The sequence below is a fragment of the Haliotis asinina genome, chromosome 13 (genome assembly GCF_037392515.1).
Source record: "Haliotis asinina isolate JCU_RB_2024 chromosome 13, JCU_Hal_asi_v2, whole genome shotgun sequence".
In the NCBI taxonomy this organism is placed as follows: Eukaryota; Metazoa; Mollusca; class Gastropoda; order Lepetellida; family Haliotidae; genus Haliotis; species Haliotis asinina.
In genome coordinates, this window is record NC_090292.1 from 34,942,020 (window position 1) to 34,967,632 (window position 25,613).

Consider the following 25,613-nt stretch of genomic DNA (forward strand, 5'->3'; position numbering starts at 1 on the left):
AACCTTAGTTTGTGTTAAAGGTCTGAGTCAATGACTTGTGTTTGTGACGCAGCAACCTTTGTTTGTGTTAAAGGTCTGAGTCAATGACTTGTGTTTGTAACGCAGCAACCTTTGTTTGTGTTAAAGGTCTGAGTCAATGACTTGTGTTTGTAACGCAGCAACCTTTGTTTGTGTTAAAGGTCTGAGTCAATGACTTGTGTTTGTGACGCAGCAACCTTAGTTTGTGTTAAAGGTCCGAGTCAATGACTTGTGTTTGTAACGCAGCAACCTTTGAAAAGGAGCACGATTGTATACCTGATACAAGTCTATGTACTGTGTCTGTAACCTCTCCAGGCTTCTCTCCAAGGACTCTATGATGGATCGTCGGCTCAACCCGCGGTTTTCGGATCTGAGTCCCACTTTTGTTGCCAGCACGATATCATCTCTGCTGCGACTGCAAAGTGGCATAAAAAGTAAAATATCTTAGCCTGTCACATCTATAAACATTCAGGTTCTCGAAGTGAATTTGACATGAGCATGAAAAGCTGCATTGTTGATATGATTATTGTTAATACAGTTGGGTAATGAAATCCTTTACATGTATGCAATGAATCAATCTGTAGGCCATGCCATGCGTGAAAAGGTAAATGCTGAACACAGAAACTTTTAGACGACGCACCCACTCAACCACTGCCCTATGATGGCCTCTGACTGACCATTGGAGTAGACGTCAGCCGTGTCGATGAAGTTGCCTCCTAGTTCAACAAAACGGTCGAGCATGGCATGCGAGGTGGCTGTGTTACTCTGACCAGGATAGGGGTTCTGTAATACACATTAACAACATGTTATCGCAGACCGTGAACATACTAGTTGACAAAGTCAGTACAGTAGATATCTCGAATTACAGACTGTCAACACTGTCACACTAGTACAGTAGATATCTCGAATTACAGACTGTCAACACTGTCACACTAGTACAGTAGATATCTCGAATTACAGACTGTCAACGCAGTCACAATGGTACAGTAGATATATCTCGAATTACAGACTGTCAACGCAGTCACAATAGTACAGTAGGGATCTCGAATTACAGACTGTCAACATATTAATCAACACAGTAGGGATCTCGTGTCGGAGATTGTCAACACATAAGCAAGCCACTGTTTATCCGAGAATAAGACCCGTGGGGCCGCCCTACCTCCCTGTCTCCGAACATCATGGTTCCCAGACACACGGAGGACACTTTCAGCCCAGACCGGCCCATGAACCGGTACTCCATCTTGCTGGTATCACTCATCATTCCATGTGCCGGCTGAAACAATCACAGGTTACGTTCAGCCGAATGCACATACACAGGGAGTAAATGTCTGCGTGAAAATGATAGGACACGAGAGCTTCATATCTATGCAGTACAAAATAATATTGACTGTAAAATTCTTCAGTGGTAATTACAAGATGTAGTCCGCTAACCAATGCATACACATGAATAAAAAAATATTTTCACTGTATCAGTTTGTTACAATGAACCATTGATACAATGCCTTCAAGGAATAATTTAATGTCAATTTTAAACGCAAAAACACACACCAGCAATCATGCCAAAATATTGACTACTTTTGAAATATTTGAACTATTCATAATTATGGTTGTGTGACGTCAACAAGTGTGGCCATTTTCAGTTTTCTGGCATATGCAGTCCTTAAGAAATGACAGAAGCATCAATAACCGAGCTCACTGTCAGGATAGGTTGGAACCTCCAGTGCCTGCATCGACTCTCTCACCCAAGTGTCTACTGATACCAATAGTATCAACACGAGTTAATAAAGTTACATCTTAATCAATATTACGGTTATCAACGAGTGTTGATATAATCAATATCAGTAGACACGAGGGTAAGATTATATCCATTATCAAAAAGGATTTTGTTTTCTTTGAAAAATATACATCTCTGAACATACTGTCATTAGACTTGCAGTGCACAATGTCATAGCAACGTGACGTCATCAAGCCCATTAAGTCATACTATTATCTTTGTATTGTACAAATCTACTATCAAAACAACATATCCTAGGAAATATCATTTGATCCTCACATAAGCAATATCGGCTGTGTAACATAGTTTTGGATGATAAAGTAACATCTCATCTTGACTTTGACGAGTCATTTTGTTTAGTTCCTCATAGCGGACATGATCTCGACGTAAGACATCCTCACCGGCACGTGCAACAATGTGGCCTAGCGTCGTCGTTCTTTAGGACCGGCTGAGTGTAGTGAGGTTCTCCACTGGAATACACTACAACCCCGTGTAAGATGTCAGTCATGTGCTCTTGTCCACAGGCCTGTTAGAAGCATAGCCATACCACCGATAAAACACCTGCCAAACGGTACTTACTCCAAGACAATCCGGTGTGTATGTGAAATGTTTCTGTGGCGCCAAGCACGGCCTCAGTCATGAACAACCTCAATCGACGTCACACTTGACACCAGGCCAGGCGTGCTGCTCTAATAAATCTCCTCAAGCCACTCTGTGTTTCACAAGCCTCTTGACATGAAGTCTTTCTGAAAATGAAGTGATTCTGAAAAGGGTTGTGACCTCGTAAGTAGTTGTCACTCACGATCGACATCCATAATGATATTAGCTTTTGCTGAGGTTTTCTATCCAAATGATTAATTGTCGATGGACGACATCCAGCATCTCAAAAAGCATCTTTTGAAATCGCTCTCAAACCAGCATCTATTGTAAATACTCTTAAACCAACATCTATTGCAACTGCTCTCAAACCAGTATCTATTACAGATGCTCTCAAACCAGCATTTATTGCAAATGCTGTCAAACCAGCATCTATTGCAAATGCTCTCAATGTCATGCCAGAATTCCTCATAACAATGCCACCCTTTCTAAGCAGTTGTCAAGGAGGAGGGCCCATGTTGATATCTGCTGAATGACGGATACACGTTACACACCTGGTGCTCATACTGAATGTAACGCGTACATATCTAAAACCAGTGTTTTGCCCGTTCGAAAGAAAAATAAGCATACAAACAAAATTATGACATGACTATCGATAGTTAAGATTCAAAAGTGTTGCGATACTTCTTTCGTGTGTATATCAAAATGTTTGTTTCGTAGGCTCGGTATAGGTTTTAACAGGGAATCTTATATTGTCCCTGAATTAAGTTAACTGAAAGTCTCTGTGTAAACACTGACAGAGGCGGACACAGCTATTTTTTAGAAGGGTGGTGGTGGCGAGGATTTCCAGTGGTCATTCAATAAACTTTCAGACCTTCGACCCGCATACTCTGGCTCAGATTAACGCTTTGTCTCTGAACACGAGAGACTATCAAACGGTTTTGAGCCTAAAATATTTCTGATATGTGCATGTTAAACACAACTTTATGACACTGAAGAATGGTTTACATCATTCCCATAAACGTTATATTGACATGCACATGCCGCTAGTTTTCTGTTTCATGACACCTAATCACAAGTATCCCCACTGAAATGGATACGTCTGAGAACAGAGCACTCATACAATCTGTGATCCTCGAAGTACATTGAACGACGATTGACGACTCGTACCCCACGGGACTCAGTACTAGTACTCGTACCCCACGGGACTCAGTACTCGTACCCCACGGGACTCAGTACTCGTACCCCACGGGACTCAGTACTCGTACCCCACGGGAGTCAGTACTAGTACTCGTACCCCACGGGACTCAGTACTCGTACCCCACGGGACTCAGTACTCGTACCCCACGGGAGTCAGTACTAGTACTCGTACCCCACGGGAGTCAGTACTAGTACTCGTACCCCACGGGACTCAGTACTCGTACCCCACGGGAGTCAGTACTAGTACTCGTACCCCACGGGACTCAGTACTCGTACCGGTCAAAGACCTGGGCAGATGAAAAAATACTAAGGCTGGAACAGATCCAAATTTTCTGCCCGGGTACCCCACCCTCTATTACCCTACCCGGATATCCGTTATGTTAATTTCCGACATGAAATTTGCATGAAATATATTATTCAGCCTGGAGGCTACTTATTTTTTCAATATAGGACCCATGTATTATATTCAAAAGAAGTGACTATAAATTGTCTAAATCGTAAACACAATACAACCTTTTAATCATGAAAGAATAACACATTGCATTGTTTAATCTGGTAGTCACATGATTATAAGGGGTCCGAGCACTGAGGCGAATACCCGGGAGCAACTCATTACCCACCCGTCCTGGGTATCCGGGTTACCCGTCCCTGCCTTAGAAAATGCTGCAGTTCGTGACTCAGCCGCTGACTGCGCCACGATTGACGCATACCTGTGAAAGCAACAACTTATGTTGTCTCTCAGTGGGTAACTACCCCACCCTTACGAAAATAAGGTAGACTACTTCTGTTCAATGAAAACAAATGAAGGAAAACAAATGATGAAGATCCTAATTTTAGTTAGAAAATTACCTTGTTCCAGGAAACGTATTCGCTACTGTCTTCATAAGCGTTCACTTGACAGAGAGACGTAGTCTCTGTTTAACTGAAATATATCTAAATTAAAAATATACGTTTTCATAGCTCGTTTATCAACTGGTTACATAAGTCGGAAAACGGTGGAGTTATATAACGACGATAATTCAGCCCGTCATCGGCTAGACCTTTCCACAAAGTAGGTCAGTTTCAAAAGTAGTTTATACCCAGGCCCTGCATACAGAGGGGAAAATAGGACAAGTTTTTTGAGCCTACTGTACTGAATTGTACACTTCTAGGCACTGTATATAATCTGTTTAGAGTGAAAGCATTTTAAAATCTTAGACGTCGCGACAAGGGGGCTTGCTTATGTAATGCAGGTGTCAGCTTCAAATGAAGCTACTAATTCCCGTGTAACATCGCAGATCAAATATAAATTACAGCCTGTAAGAAATGAAATTCATCTTCTACAATGAAAACACAACGTCGTTTATAAAGTGGTGAAATGCAAGACATGTCATAAGTGGGACTGCACTTCCCTCAGTAAAGTACAGATTCTAATACTTTTATTGGATTGGGTGATATATCTCGGATTCGATTCCACACCTGCAGAGTCATGCACGTAAACGTCAACACACGATTGTCAGCCGCCTAGCCCTCTCATGCAGGCGCCGCGATTTCCACGAGTACACTGAAAAACATATGTTGCTACATTTCTCCATGTATGCAGGTGTACATACGCTGATTGGACTAACACCAGTGATGTTGATTTATGGCACAGGAATCCTGAATGACAAATCAGACTTTAAGTTTATGCTCTAAAGACATTATGAGATAATTGGTAACATGTGGCGTGGAGATTCACTTCACCACACAGTTTAATGTGTAGGCTCGTACTTGGGCAGAACGCACAGTCACACAATGTGATTATCTTTGACTGACTGGTGTGACGGGTCTTTTCAGTAAGTTTCAGCTTTGTGAACATGAAAAACGACACAAACATTTCCCTATGTCGCTTGACGCTTGCAGACCACGGCTATCAATATCTTGCATATGCTATTTATCATCATATAGAAAGGCCTGAGAAATAGACAAAAATATCAGCTGACACTAGACTGTTAGACGGGAGATGATAAGATTATTCTTAGGTATGTTTCACAAAACATCTGAATGTTTACCACAGAAAGAGACTCTGCTCACTATGTTTGTGTGAGTGAGTATGGCTTCACATCACTTTTAGCAATATTCCTGCAATGTCACGGTGAGGGACACCAGAGATGGACTCCACACATTGTACCCATGTGGGGAATCGAACCCGTGACTTCGGTGTAACAAACCAACACTCTAACCTCTAGACTACTCCACAGCCCAATCCCGTTTGAAACGTAAACGACTTGACAACAATACATGATTTGAAAATGTGATTACTGTTTGACCCGAAACAAAAATCCCATTAAGCTATTCAAGCTATTCTACTTTCCAACCGATCCGGTTTTTCTCGTGCTAAATTGAGAATAGACAAACAACTCGGGTTACGCTGAATTCCAATTTCTTGTTTCATAAGGAAATGGTATTTACAAATGAATTTTAATTTTAAACTTTCATAACACCGTATTTCTATACTTGATCGAGGTTTAGGCTGCATATCTTAACTATGGAATCACAGACTGCCCCTGCTTGATGAGGTCGTAAAATGATTCACAAAGCATCTGGCTCACTGGTTAAACCTGTTAGGTGTTTTTGCGCTTATTCAGCGTAGTTCTGTACCGCACAATGTGGTTGATGCAATATCAGTTCCGTACCAGACAGCCAAACCTTTCTAGTGGCAGGTTTCCCTTGTCAGGCGCTCGCTGTACTACAGAGCACGCCGTAAGACGTGTTTGCTTGGATTAGGAGCGTGGTGCTGCAATGTACAAGCGCTTACATTTATCAGATCTTACTGGTTAATATTCATGGATCCAGTTAAATGATTTAGTCCAAAAATTCAGGACTGGTGAACAGGATATGAGTTCCTATCATATGTGGTGGTGTGTGGATCAATGCATTGGGCTCAGGCCACAAATCAGTTGAAGTTGAGCAACGCTTGACGCGGATAGGTGCGTTCTTGACTTGGTGACTGTGTGGGGCAGCTTCACATGTGATAAATGTGACATCAGATTATATCCGCCATGTTTTTTTCATTACATTACAGTGTGACCTTTGTGTGACCTAATTTTGAACATTGCACCCTTAAGGCCCCCTTGTCTCGTCCCATCCCATCCCCTCTCCGTATCAGGTGCTGTGTGTTTGTTTATGTGTTAGACATATTAGGGGCATTTAGCTGCTATTTATTGGGTCAAAAGTGCAGATCAGAGCGCATTTTGTTAAATCAAAGGTATCACTATAGCCGGTTTAAAATAGGCTGTCATTGGTGATTGGGTACACAAGGAACAACTCCGAAGTTTCCATTTCTGTAAACAATAAATAAATGTAGCTGTTAGCAAAATCATGGATTAAATGGTGCAAGATGTTTCTTAAAAGCGCCTCCATTAAAATTGACCAGTATGCAGTGTTGTCATTGTTTTATCACCACAACTTATGTGTTGTACAAGTTGGTGCGGACATGGGTTGATGTATTCAGCTTCCTGCGTGTGCCTTCCTGTGCTCCCAACCAGAAATTGTCAAACGGTCGGATTGTAATCACGTGTACATGAAATGGTTGTTGATAAGTTTGATAATCAAACCATTATCTGAAAAATGGTTAACACGTGGTTCTAATGTAAGGCTGAGAAGGCCGTTTAAACGCTGAAATATATGACTGTTATAATATATTTGCCATTATCAAACCGAAGACATGAAGAGTATTATTGACATGCTTGGGACATATTATCAAAATACAATTCATTTACCATTCTGGACAGTGTCAGGGACCCAGATGTTTGATGTTTTGGTAATGACAATATGCAATGCACAACTTCAATCAATGACGACAAGCAGTTAACGCCTATCGGGCTATAAACGAAGAGTCGGTAAAGCGCATCGGCAAATGAACCAGTGGCTAATGAAAAGGCTTCGTTACACTTGATTTTTGGGTTGCATGTAACTTTTAAGGAAAATATATTGTATATATCACATCAATATTATATATTATCACATGGCATTTTGAAAGGGTGTACGGGACTATAAGACCGTTGTAAGTTCCGTATTTCATTCGGCTGCGCCTTAGGCTATATACGGAATTTACAAGGGCCTCATGATCCCGTGCACCCTTTCAAAATACCGTATAACTAATAATATACATAATATAAGCCAATCTACAGTGACTGTGATAATTGTCTGTCATGAAATTTAAGTATTTGGGAACAAGCAGGGACTCCTATACCATGATACTGACTTTGACATATTCATTACCCCTTCTCAGTGAGTGCAAATGGTTGGACGTGCAAAAGTCTGGCTGAGAATCGGAGTTCACAATCCCATGATTGAAGCAGGAGGGGACTAACGTTATCGGATGGCTTGGCTGATGAAAGACGAAGGGCGATGCTCATGGTATCATTCGCTGGACTGTCATTCCCAGATGGATTATCTACAAAACGGTCATGTACATGTTCACATGTTCGTCTGGTTTACAGATATTCACGTGGTAACAGCATGTGTGCTTGTCCGCAGAAAAAAACTTGTTATCCACAATATGAAATGTAGCTGCAAGTCTTAGCCTCGATGCTCAAAGAAGTGCATTTGTAAATCTCCTTAACATCTACATCGCTCTGTAACCGTAATGGGAACTGTAAGTGAGATTTCAAAATCACTGAGATCGATGTATTATGACAAAATTATGTGAAAGGACTGATCAAAACAGTAACCTTTTAATTATTTGGATGATAAGTCGTATCTTTTACTACTGGACATAAATATGGTTAGATTTCTTGAAACTATTAGAAATGGCCCTTTGAATATAAATGTCGCATAAATTCCAACGCATTCCTGGTCAACGGAGGCGATAAATGCTCTCGGAAGTGACGTCGGAGTTGGTTTCCACTGGTGCTCAATAGGAGACGTCGCCATCAGACACGCACTCAGCCATCGGGTCTGCTCACTGAGAACCTATTTTCATTTTTGAAAAGAACTCGACGCCAATTTCGTTGCTGCCAATGACGAACATTCATTACCCATGCCAATCTACGACGTCAAAGTTCACACGTCAACGTCATGCACTTGGAAGTTCTGTGCACGAAGACGCTTGATTACTATCTACCTGACTCGATACACAAGATTTTCGCCGCTGATGACGTTACAGAAGTCTGTTCCTCAGATGTAACGCCCGTAAATGTCTTCCTGAGGGGTTGGTGATCCTTGGTCTGCCGTTCTTTGGCCATTCTGCTGTCTCGCGAACGTGTGACCAAATGTCCTTTGTGAGCAGCCCATGATTCTTGCAACATACGAGTGTGTGGCTCCCACCTCCAGCGTACACACTTCTCTTTGCTCTGATGTTAATCGATGCATGTCTTGTTGGTCGTACGGGTGTAAGTGTGACAGCGAACAGTTCAGCTCGTGTTTTATATACAGATTGCCTACAGGTACTTTTGTTCACGTGCGTGAAGTTTTCCGCTGAGAGTCATTTTTATCGTTTAGCTTAGGTAGGCAGTGTACGCTTCGTTTTCAGCCGTATTAATGAGTTTCAGTGGTGATTTTGTAATAACCCTTCAGGACAAAGGGGCTGTGCACCCATCACCCCAGCCCATCCTCGGACCTGCCTGTGTGTTGCGTTATTTATTAAATAGATTTATTGAATAGAAAGACCGGCCTCTCACTCCTTGCTTCAGCGGCCAAGACAACAGCCAATCGGGTCTCCGTTATGTAGGAGTCATTGGGTGGGAATAAGTTAGATCTCAGAAACTATCTGCTGTTGGATGGGGTGGGTAACTTCAGTTACCATATCATCACCACCGTCATCGTGAACGATTCCTAAACTAAGAGGAAGTACATGTATGTTGATTACAAGTATAATACAAAATAAAAAAGTTACAGGTGATCAATCAAGCACATAATGAATGATGTTCTGACAATACATGGCGTGTCAGCGATAGTGGAACGATTGTAGGTTAGAAAATATTGCTTTTCAGTGATGTTTATGTAGTACTGTACGTGAGCATTGCGATGTCGCAGCCGTCGTCGTCGTCGTCGTCGTCGTCGTCGTAAAGAATCTGTTTCGTGGGTCTGGTGATCCTTATTTACCGGTCTCCCCGTAGGGTTGTGACTGGAGAACTTCTCGTTCTGGGCCTGTCGTCAGTTCTTCCTGTCTGCCGATATCATTGTATACCACCAGTAGCCTACACCCGAACCTTCTATCAATTTCGACGTGTGCAGCTCTCATTTTTGACGTACTGTTGGTTCTTTCTTAACATGTTAATCTCGGCATGAGTGAATGAATGAATGTTCTCTATTTCCTCCAAAGGTTTGGAGAGTTTTACATCCAATTATGTATATATTTTAGAACTAAACATATATTCGCGAAAAGATGCAAAATGTAATAGTATTTGAAACATACAACCGAGCACAATAAACTTTAACTCTTGGCAACAGATGATAACTGGTCAGTATGTACAAAGCGTTCACTGATCGCTATTCTCATAAATACAGAATGCTGACCAAGTTCCATGCACTGATGTGTTTTGCAATAATGTGCATGAGCTTAGCCCAGCTATCAAGAGTCATGTCCTGCACTACCGGAGTAATGGAACCAGGGTATGTCAGGATTTTAGCCTCGTCTTCAGCTTCCTCGAGTCTCATGTACCTGTCGAGACACACGTTATCAAACATATGCTCGCTCAGTGCATTTCTGTTTTCTACCAGCTTGTCACAGTATAGTACTTGATGTTTTACAATGTCCTCTCTTTCAATCTCGCATAACAGACACAGCCCAGGTGTGACGGGCAGTGTACCAAGTTTTATCAGAGCATAGACAGGAGGTTATACCATGTTATACCCCAAACAAAGGTTCCAGAGACGATGAGGAAGAAGACGTGTATGAATGGCACCAACTCTCTGCATATGTGGGCGCTCGTGAAGTTTACCTCTCTATTCAGTTCATGATGGCATATAGCCTTCTTTACCATGGAATTCCATACATTTTTGCATGGGAATTCTCCAGTTGTCATGAAGGTGTCAGTGACGTCTGAAAATCCACATTTTTGAGCTGCATTCAAAAGGTCATGGGTAATCGACCTTGTACTTTTAATCATAGTAGACGCACACCCGAACCTTCTATCAATTTCGACGTGTGCAGCTCCCATTCTTTTGACGTACTGTTGGTTCTCTCTTTCTTCACATGTTAATCTCGGCATATCGATCTTTGGTGTGTTTCGATGAACTGTGATGCAACATGATACAATGATCGAATTTATACAGCACTTCGGTGCGTACATCTCGCTCTTCAGACTCAAAACCTGATTTACCAATTTCTCACGCACCATGACACCGTCAGTTGTTTTTTTGACTGGAAATGACTGAATGCCACTCATCACTACGGCTCACATTTGTAAAGAAAACTGACGTTTGGCAATCTATCTTTCTTTTGTCTCCTATTGGTCTAGTGTGCCTGTTGTTTTCCAGAAAGGGTGCGAATCACGGTGCTTTTATTTATGTGATATACGTCGCTGTTCACATTGATGGTAATGTTTTTTTCCAGTTTACGAAACAGATTTGTCTTTCATTTCATTCCTTGCATTTAAGACATTTTCTACGCGCAGATGATTTCCATGATAACCACAGACTTTCAGCTTCACTGTCTTGTCCTTCTGATTCTAGGTGCCCTACTGACAATATGCCCTGTAACTGGATTGCGAGTCACATACCGGGAATCCACGTATTTAGGCCCAAGCGAAATTTAGCCCATGGGCGAAAATACGGCATTTCTTTCCGTATTTAAGCCCATGTACTTAAATTTTCATTTAATTCTTGGGTGTTTAGAGTGACGTCCAGTTCCATATATTTGTTTGAATGAAAAAGTAGTTCCGCCAGAACGTGACCTACTGAGAGGTCATCGGTTATCCAGTCAAATCAGGTCAAGTCGTTACGACACAGTTCAACGCGAACCTATTTCATGCAAAACACAAACTATTATGAGAGGATTGACTGACACCAAGGACAATGAATAGTCGTGCAACTTCTCACCTTCGAGCAGACGTAGGTTTCGTGAAGGATGGTGTCGGCATTTAACTGATCGTGAGGGCTATCGTATTTCTTCTTCCGCCTCAGTTTGTTTTGTCTTGACCGTATTGATTTTGTTGAGGTATACATCAAATCGCAGTGATATATGATCGATATAGCGAGTGTGCATAACACATCGTTTCACCCCGGAAATAAGTTTGACAAATCAACAAAGCGCACCCGGACTGCTGATTGGCCGAAATTGACGCTTGTGCCAGTTTTGATTGACAGACTGGATTAGTTATTAAACCAAAGATACTCTGATTAAACAGTGACAAGACAACGTTCCCACAATGCACATTTAAGTTGTAGAATGAATAAATTCATGTGTTTGTTCACACTCCGGCGCAGCGACGACTTAGCATAACATCACTTCCACAGGCTAATTTGCATATCACATGACCGGACTTTTCTCTTGTTTGTAAACAAATGCGCACATTCATTAATATGCTGAGACTGGCATAATGCGATTCGACGAGGTTTCATAATGTTTTACACTGTTACGTTAATATATTTCTACAACTGCGTCAGTAAGGTTTATGACTATATATATATATATTTCAAACCGGCTGCACGTATGCTACCCATTAGGCTTCGATGACAGCACGTGGAGCCGTACAACCCATGTAAACAAAGGGTCGCTACGCAAATCGAAATAGTGTTACAGGTTTTAGGATGATTTCTCAGTGAAACTGAACCATGTTAACAAAAATGTGTAATTAGATGTGTAGACTCATCAAAAATAAAACAGCTATGAAATTTGTACATTATATAGACTGAACTGTGTGAGATGTGACGAACTGTCACATCTTTCTGGCCTGTGGCAAAGACACTCTCATACCCAGAGTTCCATGCGGCGAGCCAGCATAGTATCTCTGCCACTCTGCGTATTGACACGTAGGTTTCATATTTCATTTGAAAGCTCCGGCTGACGCTGTCGGCTCCAAATATATTCCAGGGCTTCAAATACTCTATAACACCCTGAAATTGATGTTTATCTCCAAAGTGATAGCCGACTTACGTTCTGGCAAGATTTAGGTCACGTAGTCAAGTTAAAAATGTTAACACTTCACAAGTGTTTTGACGAATTACATCATTGCATTTGAAACCAAATCCTCAATTGAAAAGAATTAAATTTTGATTCCGACTTGATTCCTCTTAATTTGTTTATTTTCTCGATTAATTATAGGAAATATATTTTAACGATATTTTCATTTTTTGGAACGTGGGTAATAGATATGTTATAATGTCTGCTTCAGGACAGCCCTGTCCAAATATTTCTACAGACCAAAAACTATGTAGCCAGGCTATATGATATTTAGATATTATTATTCAATCTGCAATCTTGATCTTTATCACTACCGCAGAGTACATTGTTTGGTCAGCTACCTTGTTCCTCTTTGTCACTTCCATTAATTACTGTATATGACATTTATGGACCTTATTGGTCACCCCCATGGGGTGTGTCTGTCATCATATCAACTGTTGAAGGAAGTACTATTAGTTACTCTATCTGTCCATTGTTGAATCTTTGCCTGTCTATTGTTGTTACAAACTATATACATGTATGCTCACATCTATACTGTAGGTGAGATGTGAGTGTGGAGACCGGCATTCCGAATGTCTTTGTAGGGACGATCGCCAGCAGGATTATGCCGCTCGCAGAAAAGGCCCTGGGGTTGAGCTGGAAGTCCGCTCACCTCATTCATGTATACTTGTCTTGTGAAACCAACTAAAGAAGTTCGAGCTAAACTATGCCTTCGTCTTCATCAACGTATTCATTCATCATCGTCAACATAATGTGTTCATCGAAATCACGAGCTAATTCATCTAATACCGAACTAACAGGCCCGCGTTGACAGATAGGATACAAAACACGTTCCCCTTTCATATCAAGTTTATTTCACATGGGACATAAGCATGATATGAAAGTGGAAGCTCGTTTCATATCCTATAATTATTTATTATCCAAGATTATGTACCACATGAGATATTACTTGTATGAAATCGTACGATGTCTCCTAACAGTGCTATGACGTCATGAACGTGATGCCGACAGAATGCTATGACATCGCTACACTGCAAGTCTAATGTCACTAACGTGTTCAGAGATTTACATTTTTCATAGAAAACTACTGTGGAGTGAGTTTTGAATATAGTATTACTTATACTGAATTTTTATGATAAATACAATATCACCCCCGTGTCTTCTGATGTCGAATATATCAACACTCGTTTACAATAGTAAAAGCCTCGGATATTTGTAAATTAAATAAATACATTTAATATCAAAGACACTTGGATGAGATTTTCTATACATAACCCAAAAGTAGATGAATTCCAAAACATCCTTTTTAACATAGGTAAAAGCTTTACATCCAACAACCGATTGCCATGCAACATCTAGTCAGTAAATGTATTACCATGCGAGCTTCACGATTTATCCTCTTTCCGGTAGACTGCCTTCCAATTTTTACGTCCAATTTAAGCGTTAAAATCACTCTAGATACATGATACTTTCTTGCTTAAATACATCTATAACCTTCAAAGCCTTGTTCAGTTTGTCGACAGTTCTATCTGCATCATGAGGGCTAGGTGAACAGGATAATGGAAACAGTGTATGACACTGAAAAAATGTTGCTGGCCTAGTTAACCTGTAACCAGACCTGAATTAAAATTAGGATATGTGGCACTTATGGTTTGATTAATCATGAACTATACAGAAATCGTCCAGCTACCACAATTATAAATTATTTATATCAACATATTTCTCGTAGCCAATGACATGGTCAAATATATACCCTTGGAAAATGTATACATTGTACTGGCCCACAGGGCTGACTATAACATAAAGGTGTACGCCCGCCATGTAACTAGCACGCAACGGGCCACGTTGCAGACGCTATTTCATGCACTGTTAAAAGACAATACACTCACCAGACTGTATAAAAAATGGACTTAGTGTCACAGCAAGACGTTTGTTTGAATATGTAATACCATATTATCAAAAGCAGTATAGCATCCTCTTCACCTAATATGTCATTTAGAGAGTCGTTTTTGAAAAGTAGGCCTGACGCTTCTTGATTGTTGCTCAGCTCGATGATGAATCTTCTCTCGGTCTCTTTCCATATCTTGCTAATCCCTCCCATGACGGGTAAGGTTAACCTTTTAGAAAAGTTTCGTACTCTCAATAAACAACTCAGCAGAATTTTCAAATCATTGAGTATCGGAATACACTGTTTCCCACCAGTATTCCACCAGCTATTTAAAAATTGTGGATTTGTCTATTTTCTTCTGTGTTCCATGGCAACAAGTGCATGGCTCCATGAGAACAATTCAAGTGCAGAACTCAGGAACTGTGTCTGCTTCCCCTGTAACCTACGTATTACCTATATTACAGTGGTCTTATATGGCGACAGTACTGTGGTTCCACACAATTTGATTACAGTTCTGCTATTAACCAAGATTGCAATAGTCCTGTATACCTAGATTACAGTGGTCCTATATATCTAGATTACAGTGGCACTGTGTACCTAGATTACTGTGGTCCTGTGTACCTAGATTACAGTGGTCCTGTGTACCTAGATTACTGTGGTCCTGTGTACCTAGATTACAGTGGTATTGTGTACCTAGATTACTGTGGTCCTGTGTACCTAGATTACTGTTGTCCTGTGTACCTAGATTACAGTGGTCCTGTGTACCTAGACTACAATGGTCCTGTGTACCTAGACTACAATGGTCCTGTGTACCTAGATTACAGAGGACCTATGTACTTAGATTACAATGGTCCTGTGTACCTAGATTACTGTGGTCCTGTGCACCTAGATTACAGTGGTATTGTGTACCTAGATTACTGTGGTCCTGTGTACCTAGATTACTGTGGTCCTGTGTACCTAGATTGCAGTGGTCCTGTGTACCTAGATTACTGTGGTCCTGTGTACCTAGATTACAGTGGTCCTGTGTACCTAGATTACTGTGGTCCTGTGTACCTAGATTACTGTGGTCCTGTGTACCTAGATTACAGTGGTCCTGTGTACCTAGATTACTGTGGTCCTGTGTACCTAGATTACAGAGGTCCTATGTACTTAGATTACTGTGGTCCTGTGTACCTAGATTACAGTGGTCCTGTCTACCTAGATTACTGTGGTCCTGTGTACCTAGATTACAGTGGTGTTGTGTACCTAGATGATAGAGGTCCTGTGTACCTAGATTACAGGGGTCTTGTGGACCTATTTCATGACCTCATCGAACCGGAACAGTCTGAGATTTCTTAGTTGAGGCATGTTGCCTAAACCTCGACTTAAAATATAGAAATGCAGAGTTATTAAAATTTAAAATTACACTTTATATTTTAATACCATTTTCTTACGAAACCAGAGTTGTTTGTGGTGTCTGTTTTCACTTTCACACGAGACAATGCAGATCGGCTGACAAGTGGGTCATTGTCTGAATAGGTTAATAAGACTCATGTGCCTGGATTGCAATGGTACTGTGTACCTAGATTACAGTGGTACTGTGTACCTAGATTACAGTGGTACTGTGTACCTAGATTACAGTGGTACTGTGTACCTAGACTGCAGTGGTACTGTGTACCTAGATTACAGTGGTACTATGTATCTAGACGCGCGAACACTTAGGAAATGATTCACAACGTTGGTTTGTCAGTGGTGACGCATTAGTGACTGATTCTGTAGCTTATGCTAGCTTGTAACAATGTACTAGTACTAGACGAAAAGGTAAGCTTCTGTTACCTAACCAGTGACACGTGTGTTGATTGGGTATGTGAGTCAAAATGTAGGTTGGCCGACACAGGTGGAGCAGGCACATGTACTGTTTTATCATCAGGTTTAAAAGGATGAGCAGTGGTGCCATGTTTGGACAGTGGTAATGAATTATGTTATGTTAACTTAGCTCATTTACAAATGTTGTATGAAGTGTTATTGTCAAGCGCCTGAAGTTATATCATAATCTTGGAAAATACATGTAATGTAATATGGATTTACTGTGAAATATTAATTAACAAGGATGTTCATATCATGTGTTCACATCAGTATTCATAATGCCTTCGCATTAAACACTGGCACAGTATAAAATTACTTTTACTTTCCTCTTCATAAATAACCAGCCCAAATTAGCCTCGCCTTCTGCTGTCATTGCGCTCTTCTCGTCAGTCTGTGGCATCCGGTCTGTCCTTTGCGAGTGATCAATCTCATTTGGGCGTGATCTTACGAGCCTCGAAACTAGATCATCAAGGCCATGGTACGTACATCTCTACACTCCATGCTGTGTCAAGCCTTAGCTCATTTTTGGCAGATCGTCAAGAAACAAATTGCGATTTATTCATACATGCCAGCTCTTCTCTTCTAACAATATAGGTGAGAGTTTACAGACTTCTTTATGGTGGGGAATAATGTATTAGGTTCGTCAAAGGATACCTGATATTGACAGTAACAAAATATACTTTCAAATTCCCTTGGAAATACATAAACGTGGCAAGACGTGTACACCAGACCGGCTGACATTGACCTGGAGGGTTGAAGATGTAGGCCACTCGTAAAAATAAAACCAGAAGGTTGACGAAAAGAACCCAACGTAGCGTGCAGCAGCACCAGCAGTCGTCATGAAACAGTTGTAGAGTCTGAGGAGGACGCCATCACCTAGGTCACTGAACTTCCTGGTGTCATTTCAGCATTGAAAGAATCGGGACACCTTGGCACCAATGGGAAACTCCCTTTGGATAACATTTCTTCCTATGAATTCAGTGGCATTCACATAAATCAGCAATTCAAATGAGTCTGCACCAGGCATTCCAGTGATTAGCAACGTGAGCATCGATCTGTGCAATAGGGAACCCGTGACATGTGTCAACCAAGTCAGTGAGCCTGATCACCCGATCCCGTTAGCCGCCTCTTATGACAAACATGGATTACTGAAGGCCAATATTCTAACTCGGACCTTCACGGGTCTTAAAGTAAGATTAAACAATTTTAGAGAATCGGTCAAAATTTCTCCGTTTGAGTGGGATCAAAAATGGTCACCTGGAGGAAAAAGATAAAAGTAATTTAGCCAGACAGTTCAAAGATTAACAATACTGTACCGTACAGACACATTTTTGATAAGCTTGAAAACACATTTAAGCGCCCAAATGGTCCAGGTATCTTCCATGAGGTTCTTGCTAGTGGCATTGCGTTTAAACTTTGCGTACATGGGGAAAATCAGTGAGGGAATTGTAAGTCAAAACCAAGGCGATATATATGTATTGGGGTACGAAAGTAGGCCATCATTGGAAGAAAGACTTTCGGCTGAGCTACCTCTGATAAGGCAACTGATAGCTGATGTGGAAAACCATGAGCTTATTCACGCGATCCAGGCAACAGACAATGTGCCTCGTACTACAAAGACAGAATGTAGCATCCATTATTCTGTAAAATGTAAAATGTACTGTAATGTTCTGTATACAGTGTATGGGTAATTAAAGAAGCTTTTAAGAATTATTCAATATTTCTATGATTTCAGCAGATCGAAGATTGGGGAAAAGAAACATTGGACCAAATATGTTATTCAATACACAACTGCCGGCTTCAAACCAAGGCCCAGCCTCTAATTGACAAATCAAACGACACCAGCTGGAGTATTTTTTCAACAGCCCATACAGTTGATTTGTTTACAAATACCATCGGCGCGTACGGTTATTGTTTTTGTGAACATTTCAGTGTGTATGCATTGATAGATGGTAAAATCTGGACGCATAACTCATTTAGTTTAAAAAATGCACAATACGTGAAATGATTTCAATTGATAATGGTGTAAATACGTCGAAAGTGTCAAGAAATGCTTTAAATGTCAATAAAATATTTCCACTTGCATCATACTTTCCCGAATTATTTAAAGTAAACAGTTGTGGATGCCACTGGTGGGGCAGGATACGGTCACGTGGAAAGTGTTTAGGCGCTTCTATTTTTATATCAAAATTATATATATTCAGAGACTAAGCTTTAGACTATTATAACGCCAACAAAGGTCTGCTTTTGTGGTTTACATGCCCAACCTTAGACCAGTCTCTGAAATAAACATATTTTGCAGAACAACACTCTTAATAAAAAAATCTAGACCACATTTTCTAGACTTGTGTGAGATGTCTTGGATGCATTTGCTTCATGGTCTGTAGGACAGTCTCGGCCTGGGCTATAGGGTTCTGTTACGCTGCATGGCTGTGCGAATGTAATGTATTGTCCAGTTCTTGAATGAGGGGCTCATGCAGGCCGTTCATTCTCATCCACTTGAGGTCCAACAAAACGCAAACCCACATCACCATTGAACCACTACCAAAGGGGTCAGCTACATGGATCATTCGTGGTTACGACACCTCTATACACACAAAAGCCATTGCAGCTGTCAGTGCATTTCATCAGACCGATGATCCAAGTTGCTGTTCTCTGGTAATGCCTATCTTTGAGGAGGTACGTCTCATAGGACGAGGTGTCCTCGGGTTAGCAGCTTGCAGCACCCTTTCCATGCTACTTGTGGAAGGTGAGACTCACCAGCGCTTTGGAGGATCCTGAACTTCACTCATGACAACGTGATTCCTTACAAGTCGTGGTGTGTGGTGGTTGTGTGCATAGAACTCAGGTCACAGATCAGTTGAGGTTAAGTAAGGTTGGATGTGGAGAGTCCTTGGATGGGTGACGTGTTTGGCAGCTTGACTCCTGACAGTTTGTAGGACTCTAGTCCTGCCCCACAACGTCATGTGTATTCGTCTATGCAGTCCTATACGTCTCTCACTCAGGATGTCAATCAGAACTGTTTCCAGTGAAGCAAGGAGTTGGACAGGGTCGCGTTATGTCTGCCTGGTTCTTTACGGTATATATCAATGGGCTTATCAATGACCTTGATGTAACTGGACTTGGACTTCAGCTACCTTGGGGACATTATCCAGGACAGCTACTTTTGATGAGACGACAGTTGTTGTTCACCTAACAGTCTCCAAAGCCCGCTCAGTATTGTGTACTCTTACGCTTGCGAATGGCAGCTCGAGTACAATCTAAGTAAAAGTGCACTACTGACTTTTTTCACCACATCATCATCACAACCGACACAACCTCACAACCCACACGTATTTTGCTGAGATGATGAACATCACATATGCAGGAGTACATATAAGTACCATGAAATCATCAGCTGAACGATCCCAAATAACGTGCAAATGACATCACAAAACTCCAGAAACTGATAAACACCAATCACAACTCTGGACTACACTTAGGGGCAAAAGAAACGATAGCACATTATTGAAGCCAATTAATCAAAGACGACAAAGCATAAACAGAACATCAATGTTGTAATTTGAAGACAAATAGGTGAACATCAAATTCATTAAACGAGGTCAATAATTGTGAGAGATAATGGCATAAAACCACATGATATTTATATGTCCTGTATTCGATCACTCCAGTTTTATGAGATAAGACAATGTCAGTGACACAGAGACAGCATGTGAATCAATATCGAGTGTGGTCACCACCGGCATCAATGCAGGCTCTAACACGACGTCGAACAGATGAGGCGAGGAGGTGTCCTGTTCCATTCTTCCCTCATAGCTTGGGTGAGGGTTTGCCTGTTCACTGGGACGACTTGTCTGGCACGAATCTGTCTCCAAGGATGGTTCCACAAATAGCAAAAGTCGGTGTCACCAAAATTAAATCTGGTGAATGTAAGTGTGGAAGAGTAGCAAATGACATTGTCAAACACATCCTTATGTTCTGCCCTATCACGATGCATGAACGAAACGAACTGTTTGACAACTTGTGTGATGTCATTGATGTGAATACGTTTGTTGACTGGTGGTCTAATGATGACGATGTCATTACGTCTTTCATGCTTGGATATGTACCTGAGCGTTTCTCGGGTGTTCTATCTATCTATCTATCTATCTATCTATCTACCTACCTACCTATCTATCTATGTATCTATCTATCTATCTATCTATCTATCTATCTATCTATCTACCTATCTATCTCAACTTGACTCCCGAGAGTTTGTAGGACTTTAGTCCTGCCCCACAACGAACCACATGTGGTTTCACCTTAGGCAAATATGATTGTTGACAATTGTTCACCCAGCAGAAAAATGGTACTCGACGGGAGAGAAGTATCCTCCCATTTGTCAGATAGTGTTGTTAGATAGGTTACAACAACAAACCACCTTGGCTGAGTGCACAGCTGAATGTTACCTCTTTTATTAATGAAATAGGAATGGTCCATAAAACACAGAAATCAGAGAAGACATTTTCATACTGCCAGTAATAATACATATACCAACACCGCAGTTACTGGATCACAAGGAGATGCCAACTTGAAAGAACAGGTTCTCCTTTTCTGTTGATATTGGCATGAGATTTGGACAAATGTAATACTCTTCATTTAAAATGTGGCAAGGAACTTTCTTGGAATGACAGTTCGAGGCAAGCTACAGACTACCAAGAGGAATGACAGTTCGAGGCAAGCTTCAGACTACCAAGAGGAATGACAGTTCGAGGCAAGCTACAGACTACCAAGAGGAATGACAGTTCGAGGCAAGCTACAGACTACCAAGAGGAATGACAGTTCGAGGCAAGCTACAGACTACCAAGAGGAATGACAGTTCGAGGCAAGCTACAGACTACCAAGATTGAAGACAAACCGAGTATAAAACTGCGCCAAGTCTCTATAGTCCGTTTCTGAAGGTGTTCTGCATTGGCGGCGCGCGATGCTAACAAATATTCCCCAAAGTTGGATTTCAAAATGCAAGCAAACCTAAATTCTTATGCCGTACTGGAAATCAGCCATTACCGGTTACGCCAGAATTACAGATATCTTACAGATATCTAATATTGCTGATATCAGCAATTCTACTTTGGATATGTGAAATTAATTAGAGATATCTTCAATTATGTACAGATATCTCTAAATCATTATTGATATCTTTAGATATAATGCAGATATCTTTAAAACATTTGAAGATATCTGTAATTCCTTTAATAAATGTGAAAACGGCTTGCCATACACACTCGTTACTAAGGATGTGTATGTGTGATCAGAGACTTGAAATGACTGAGACATTTCATGATTGACTACTCCTGACCCTCTGCATCTGAAGGGACACCTTGGCGCGTGATTCGTCCGCCGTGCCAACAGTCTGCTACATGTATCAAATATACTGTCCTGGTATAAGGTGTGGGATCAGGCGCGTCATATCCTTTTCCACATTAGCGACCTTTAACCCCCTGGATGCCGATTTATTTTTTCAGGCGCCATATTAGAGCTAAGTCTATTTAACGCGTGTTCTGATTGGATAGTAACAAGGGAGATAATTCCTGTTGCGATTTATTTTGCTTTTTGCCGCAAGGGGATTTCTCGATGACTGGGCAATATGGCCGTATTAGAACATTGGTTTCGTAGGAAGATATGACAGGAGTAACCTCTGTGGGAAGAGAATGCCATAAAAGCACTCTGCTACGATTTTTCTTAATTTGTCATCTTTACGGAAAGTGTGAGGTAAGAAAATACAGCTTGATACAAATAAGTGTATATGAAATGGATTTATGTGCTAATGCATAACGTCATACGCACAAAATCAAAAATGAATCTCAATAAATGTCAAAAATTGAAATACGTCTATAACGTCAAACGTCGACAGAGAGGTCATGCACGTATAAATATACGCGCGTGTGTGTTCGTGCGTGCGTGCGTGCGTGCGTGCGTGCGTGCGTGCCTCTACATTCCATAAAATATACATATTATTTTCATTAATATTATCAGTTTTACTTATAAGTTGGAATTAAATCGCTGTTTATTAACCTGTTCATGTGAAACTGCAATATTTATCCCAACGTATTGAATATTGTACATCGAAGTTAACTAAAGCACATGTTGCAGCAATGGCTACGTGTGATCTTCCAACACTCGTGTAGAGGCTCAAAATGTGGTATAGTACACTTACTGAGTCAATTTCCCATGTAAATATTATTCAAACAATCAAAAGCTTTCAAAGAATAAAAACGCATACCTTATATCCACATATGATATGGTGTTGAACATGGATATATGTAAATACTGAAATCAATTTAATGAAAAAGAATATCTGAACGATACGCAAAATGTACATGACAATACTGAGAGTGCAGTCGGAATGATATGGCCATTGTGTTTGCTCTTGTTCAACTCTTGTTTTCGGGTTACTCGTTACTGCGAGTGGTCACGTCCCTGTGTGGAAGTGCATGTGATGCATTCTTCTCCATAGAAATAAAAAAATGCAACATTTTAATTAAAAGCCAAGCAAACTGGTAGGGTTTTTTCCTTGTTTTTTTGTAAAATTTGTTAAAAATAAACATATTTACAGGTAAGTTATTCATTTGCACATTCATTCTTCTTGACTGCATGGCCCATCATGGCAGGAACAATAAAACTTGTCATGTCTGCGCAGTATAGTATCATGGCAGTAGTATTTTAGATTAACCCAGAGGTCACATGCCTGGAACAAATTCTGCTGCACGAAAAAATATATGCAAGAGATGATCGATTCGGTGCCTGGTTTTTCACTCGATTAGACGATGGACCGTTTGACAGGTTGCGAGCGTTATTTCAAAAGTTATGATCAATTTTAGGAAGGTTCTCAAAGTGCATTACGTTCTATGTTAGAATTTAAGTACTTAGACAGAAATTAGGCCACAACTTCCGTTAAAGCTGAACGTTTCAAACATTTTGCGACGGACGCTCCTGCACTTCAGACGGTGTTCACAGGTCATCTCATTGTTTGCAAGATATTACGGGGAAAAGATGTACCCCGAAAACATGGTTCCCCCAAACACATGGTACCGCACGGTAATAGAACCTGTACTATACTAATAACCCGTTCGCTTGCAGCTGTTTACGCAAGCGAGATAATTTACACATCATGTTAAAAATACAACACACGTGTGTAAGCTTGTCATGCGAACAAGGAGCAAATTTGCATGTGGTCTGGAAGTCATGTAATTACACGGCACATACACGGGTGTGTATTTCAGGTTATTTCATTTACAAGAAAATATATATCTTGACGTTTAAAAATCAGAAGTGAGCATTCTAACCTGGAAGATGAGGATTTGCGTAATGTAACCTGTTTTGCAAAATAAATTGGTAATATAGTGTCTTATTGTCAACGCTGTCATCATGGCGATATTGTCGAAATATGATCCTAACGTGTTATTAACCCCAGGACTTAACATCCAATTCCCACTCTACATGAGGACTGATGTTGATAAGTAACCGTAAAGTGATTATTAACCTTGTAATGCCTATTCAACAATTACCACTGTATGGGTAATAGCCTGTTAGACAATAAGTCACCAGACAGGTCGCTAACGTATAGAAATGACTTAAGATGAATATCAAAAATGAATGAAGAGAAAATTATTTGAGACTGACATTCGACATGTCTGTATAATAATGGGCAAATTATTCTATTCGCGTGACTATTCCTTTAACACCACCTGAAGCGGTGTTTGTGTTTGAAACAATAAGCACCGGGGGATGTATATTTAGTGAAGAATATATATTGTGACATTACTAGGTGGACGATATAAGCCTTGACAGTTTGGCTAAGCCATATCATCAATATCGCAATGGCTCAAGTCATGTCATCATCACAGTGCGTAAACACCTGGGCCCCGTTTCACAAAGCTCTCGTAAGTTTTCACGTAGGATCCGTAGCTCCTTGTTACAGTGTAGGAGGTACAAAGGCTACGAGAAAACTTACGAGATCTTGGGCTTACGAGAGTTTTGTGAAACGGGGCCCTAGGACTTGGGATCGAATATCAGTGTGTAGATAGTAACTTACGTACTCTCAAGATTCTATTTCTTTGCTATTTCTCTGGTGTGTTACCTCCGAAGTTATTGGACAAAATATAAAGTTTATGAAAGTTTATGCATTCAATGAAATATTCGCCCAACGACATGTATTCACTAACCAATATGCATCCTAAAACTCAATCCTCCATCCTGAATCCTAATAAATAAATAAATAAATAAATAAATAAATACTAAATAAATAAATAAATAAATAAATAAATAAATAAATAAAGAAAGAAATAAATGAATGAATGAATGAATGAATGAATGAATGAATGAATGAATGAATGAATGAATGAATAAATAAATAAATAAACAAGTAAAAAAAAAACAGGTATCGACAAACTTATATGACAACTATTTTCTGGTCAATATTTGCTCAGTTGTGGCATTTTGACCCTGTTTGTACATAGTGACGAAGCTAAAGTTGGGTGCATGTGAACAGCCTTCATGACTTATACTAGAACATCATACCTGTAGCAGACTGACTGTGACGAATGTTTTGGTTCCTTCCTTCCTATCCCCGGACAGCTTACGACCTCACTTGGATGGGTTAATTGTCAAGTGTGGGAAGCTTGTCGCATACACAACAACATATAAAACGTCAGCTAAACCGGCATGCTAATAAAGCTTCCATGAAGCTGGGCTCAGACGTTGTAACTGTGATGTTTACGACACACCTGTCTCATGCCACAACAAACATCCAGTATCGTCACCGAAGGTCACAGAGTTTACACGTCGTAACACCAGTACTAACATTGCACATCAAAGCATCAATGCCTCCCAGCACTAACAATGCACATAGAAACATCAGTCGCATAGACCTAATACATCGCATTGAAACACACACCGCTGTCTCATAGAACTAACACAGCACATCGAAACACCACTGTCTCATAGAACTTACACAGCACATAGAAACACTACCGTCTCATAGAACTAACACAGCACATCGAAACACCACTGTCTCATAGAACTAACACAGCACATAGAAACACCACTGCCACATAGAACTAACACAGCACATCGAAACACCACTGTCTCATAGAACTTACACAGCACATAGAAACACTACCGTCTCATAGAACTAACACAGCACATCGAAACACCACTGTCTC

General features: G+C 40.6%; 1 protein-coding gene across 5 annotated transcripts in view; it reads right to left on the minus strand.

Moving 5' to 3' along the window:
• LOC137260325 (1-deoxyxylulose-5-phosphate synthase YajO-like) overlaps window positions 1-25,054 on the minus strand; it is a 32,768-nt gene extending 7,714 nt beyond the window's left edge. The window contains exons 1-5 of one of the 5 annotated variants that reach the window (XM_067798002.1): window positions 24,970-25,054; window positions 2,372-2,538; window positions 1,178-1,291; window positions 659-801; window positions 295-433 (exon numbers count right to left, since the gene is read on the minus strand). In XM_067798002.1, the coding sequence (XP_067654103.1) occupies window positions 295-433; window positions 659-801; window positions 1,178-1,279 (384 nt within the window). In that variant the 5' untranslated portion in view covers window positions 1,280-1,291; window positions 2,372-2,538; window positions 24,970-25,054. Of the gene's footprint in view, window positions 1-294; window positions 434-658; window positions 802-1,177; window positions 1,292-2,193; window positions 2,539-4,438; window positions 4,521-11,593; window positions 11,657-24,969 lie in introns of those variants that run through there. The other 4 variants (XM_067798004.1, XM_067798003.1, XM_067798005.1 and 1 more) reach the window with 4 other exon arrangements.
• Between the last annotated feature and the right edge of the window lie 559 nt (window positions 25,055-25,613).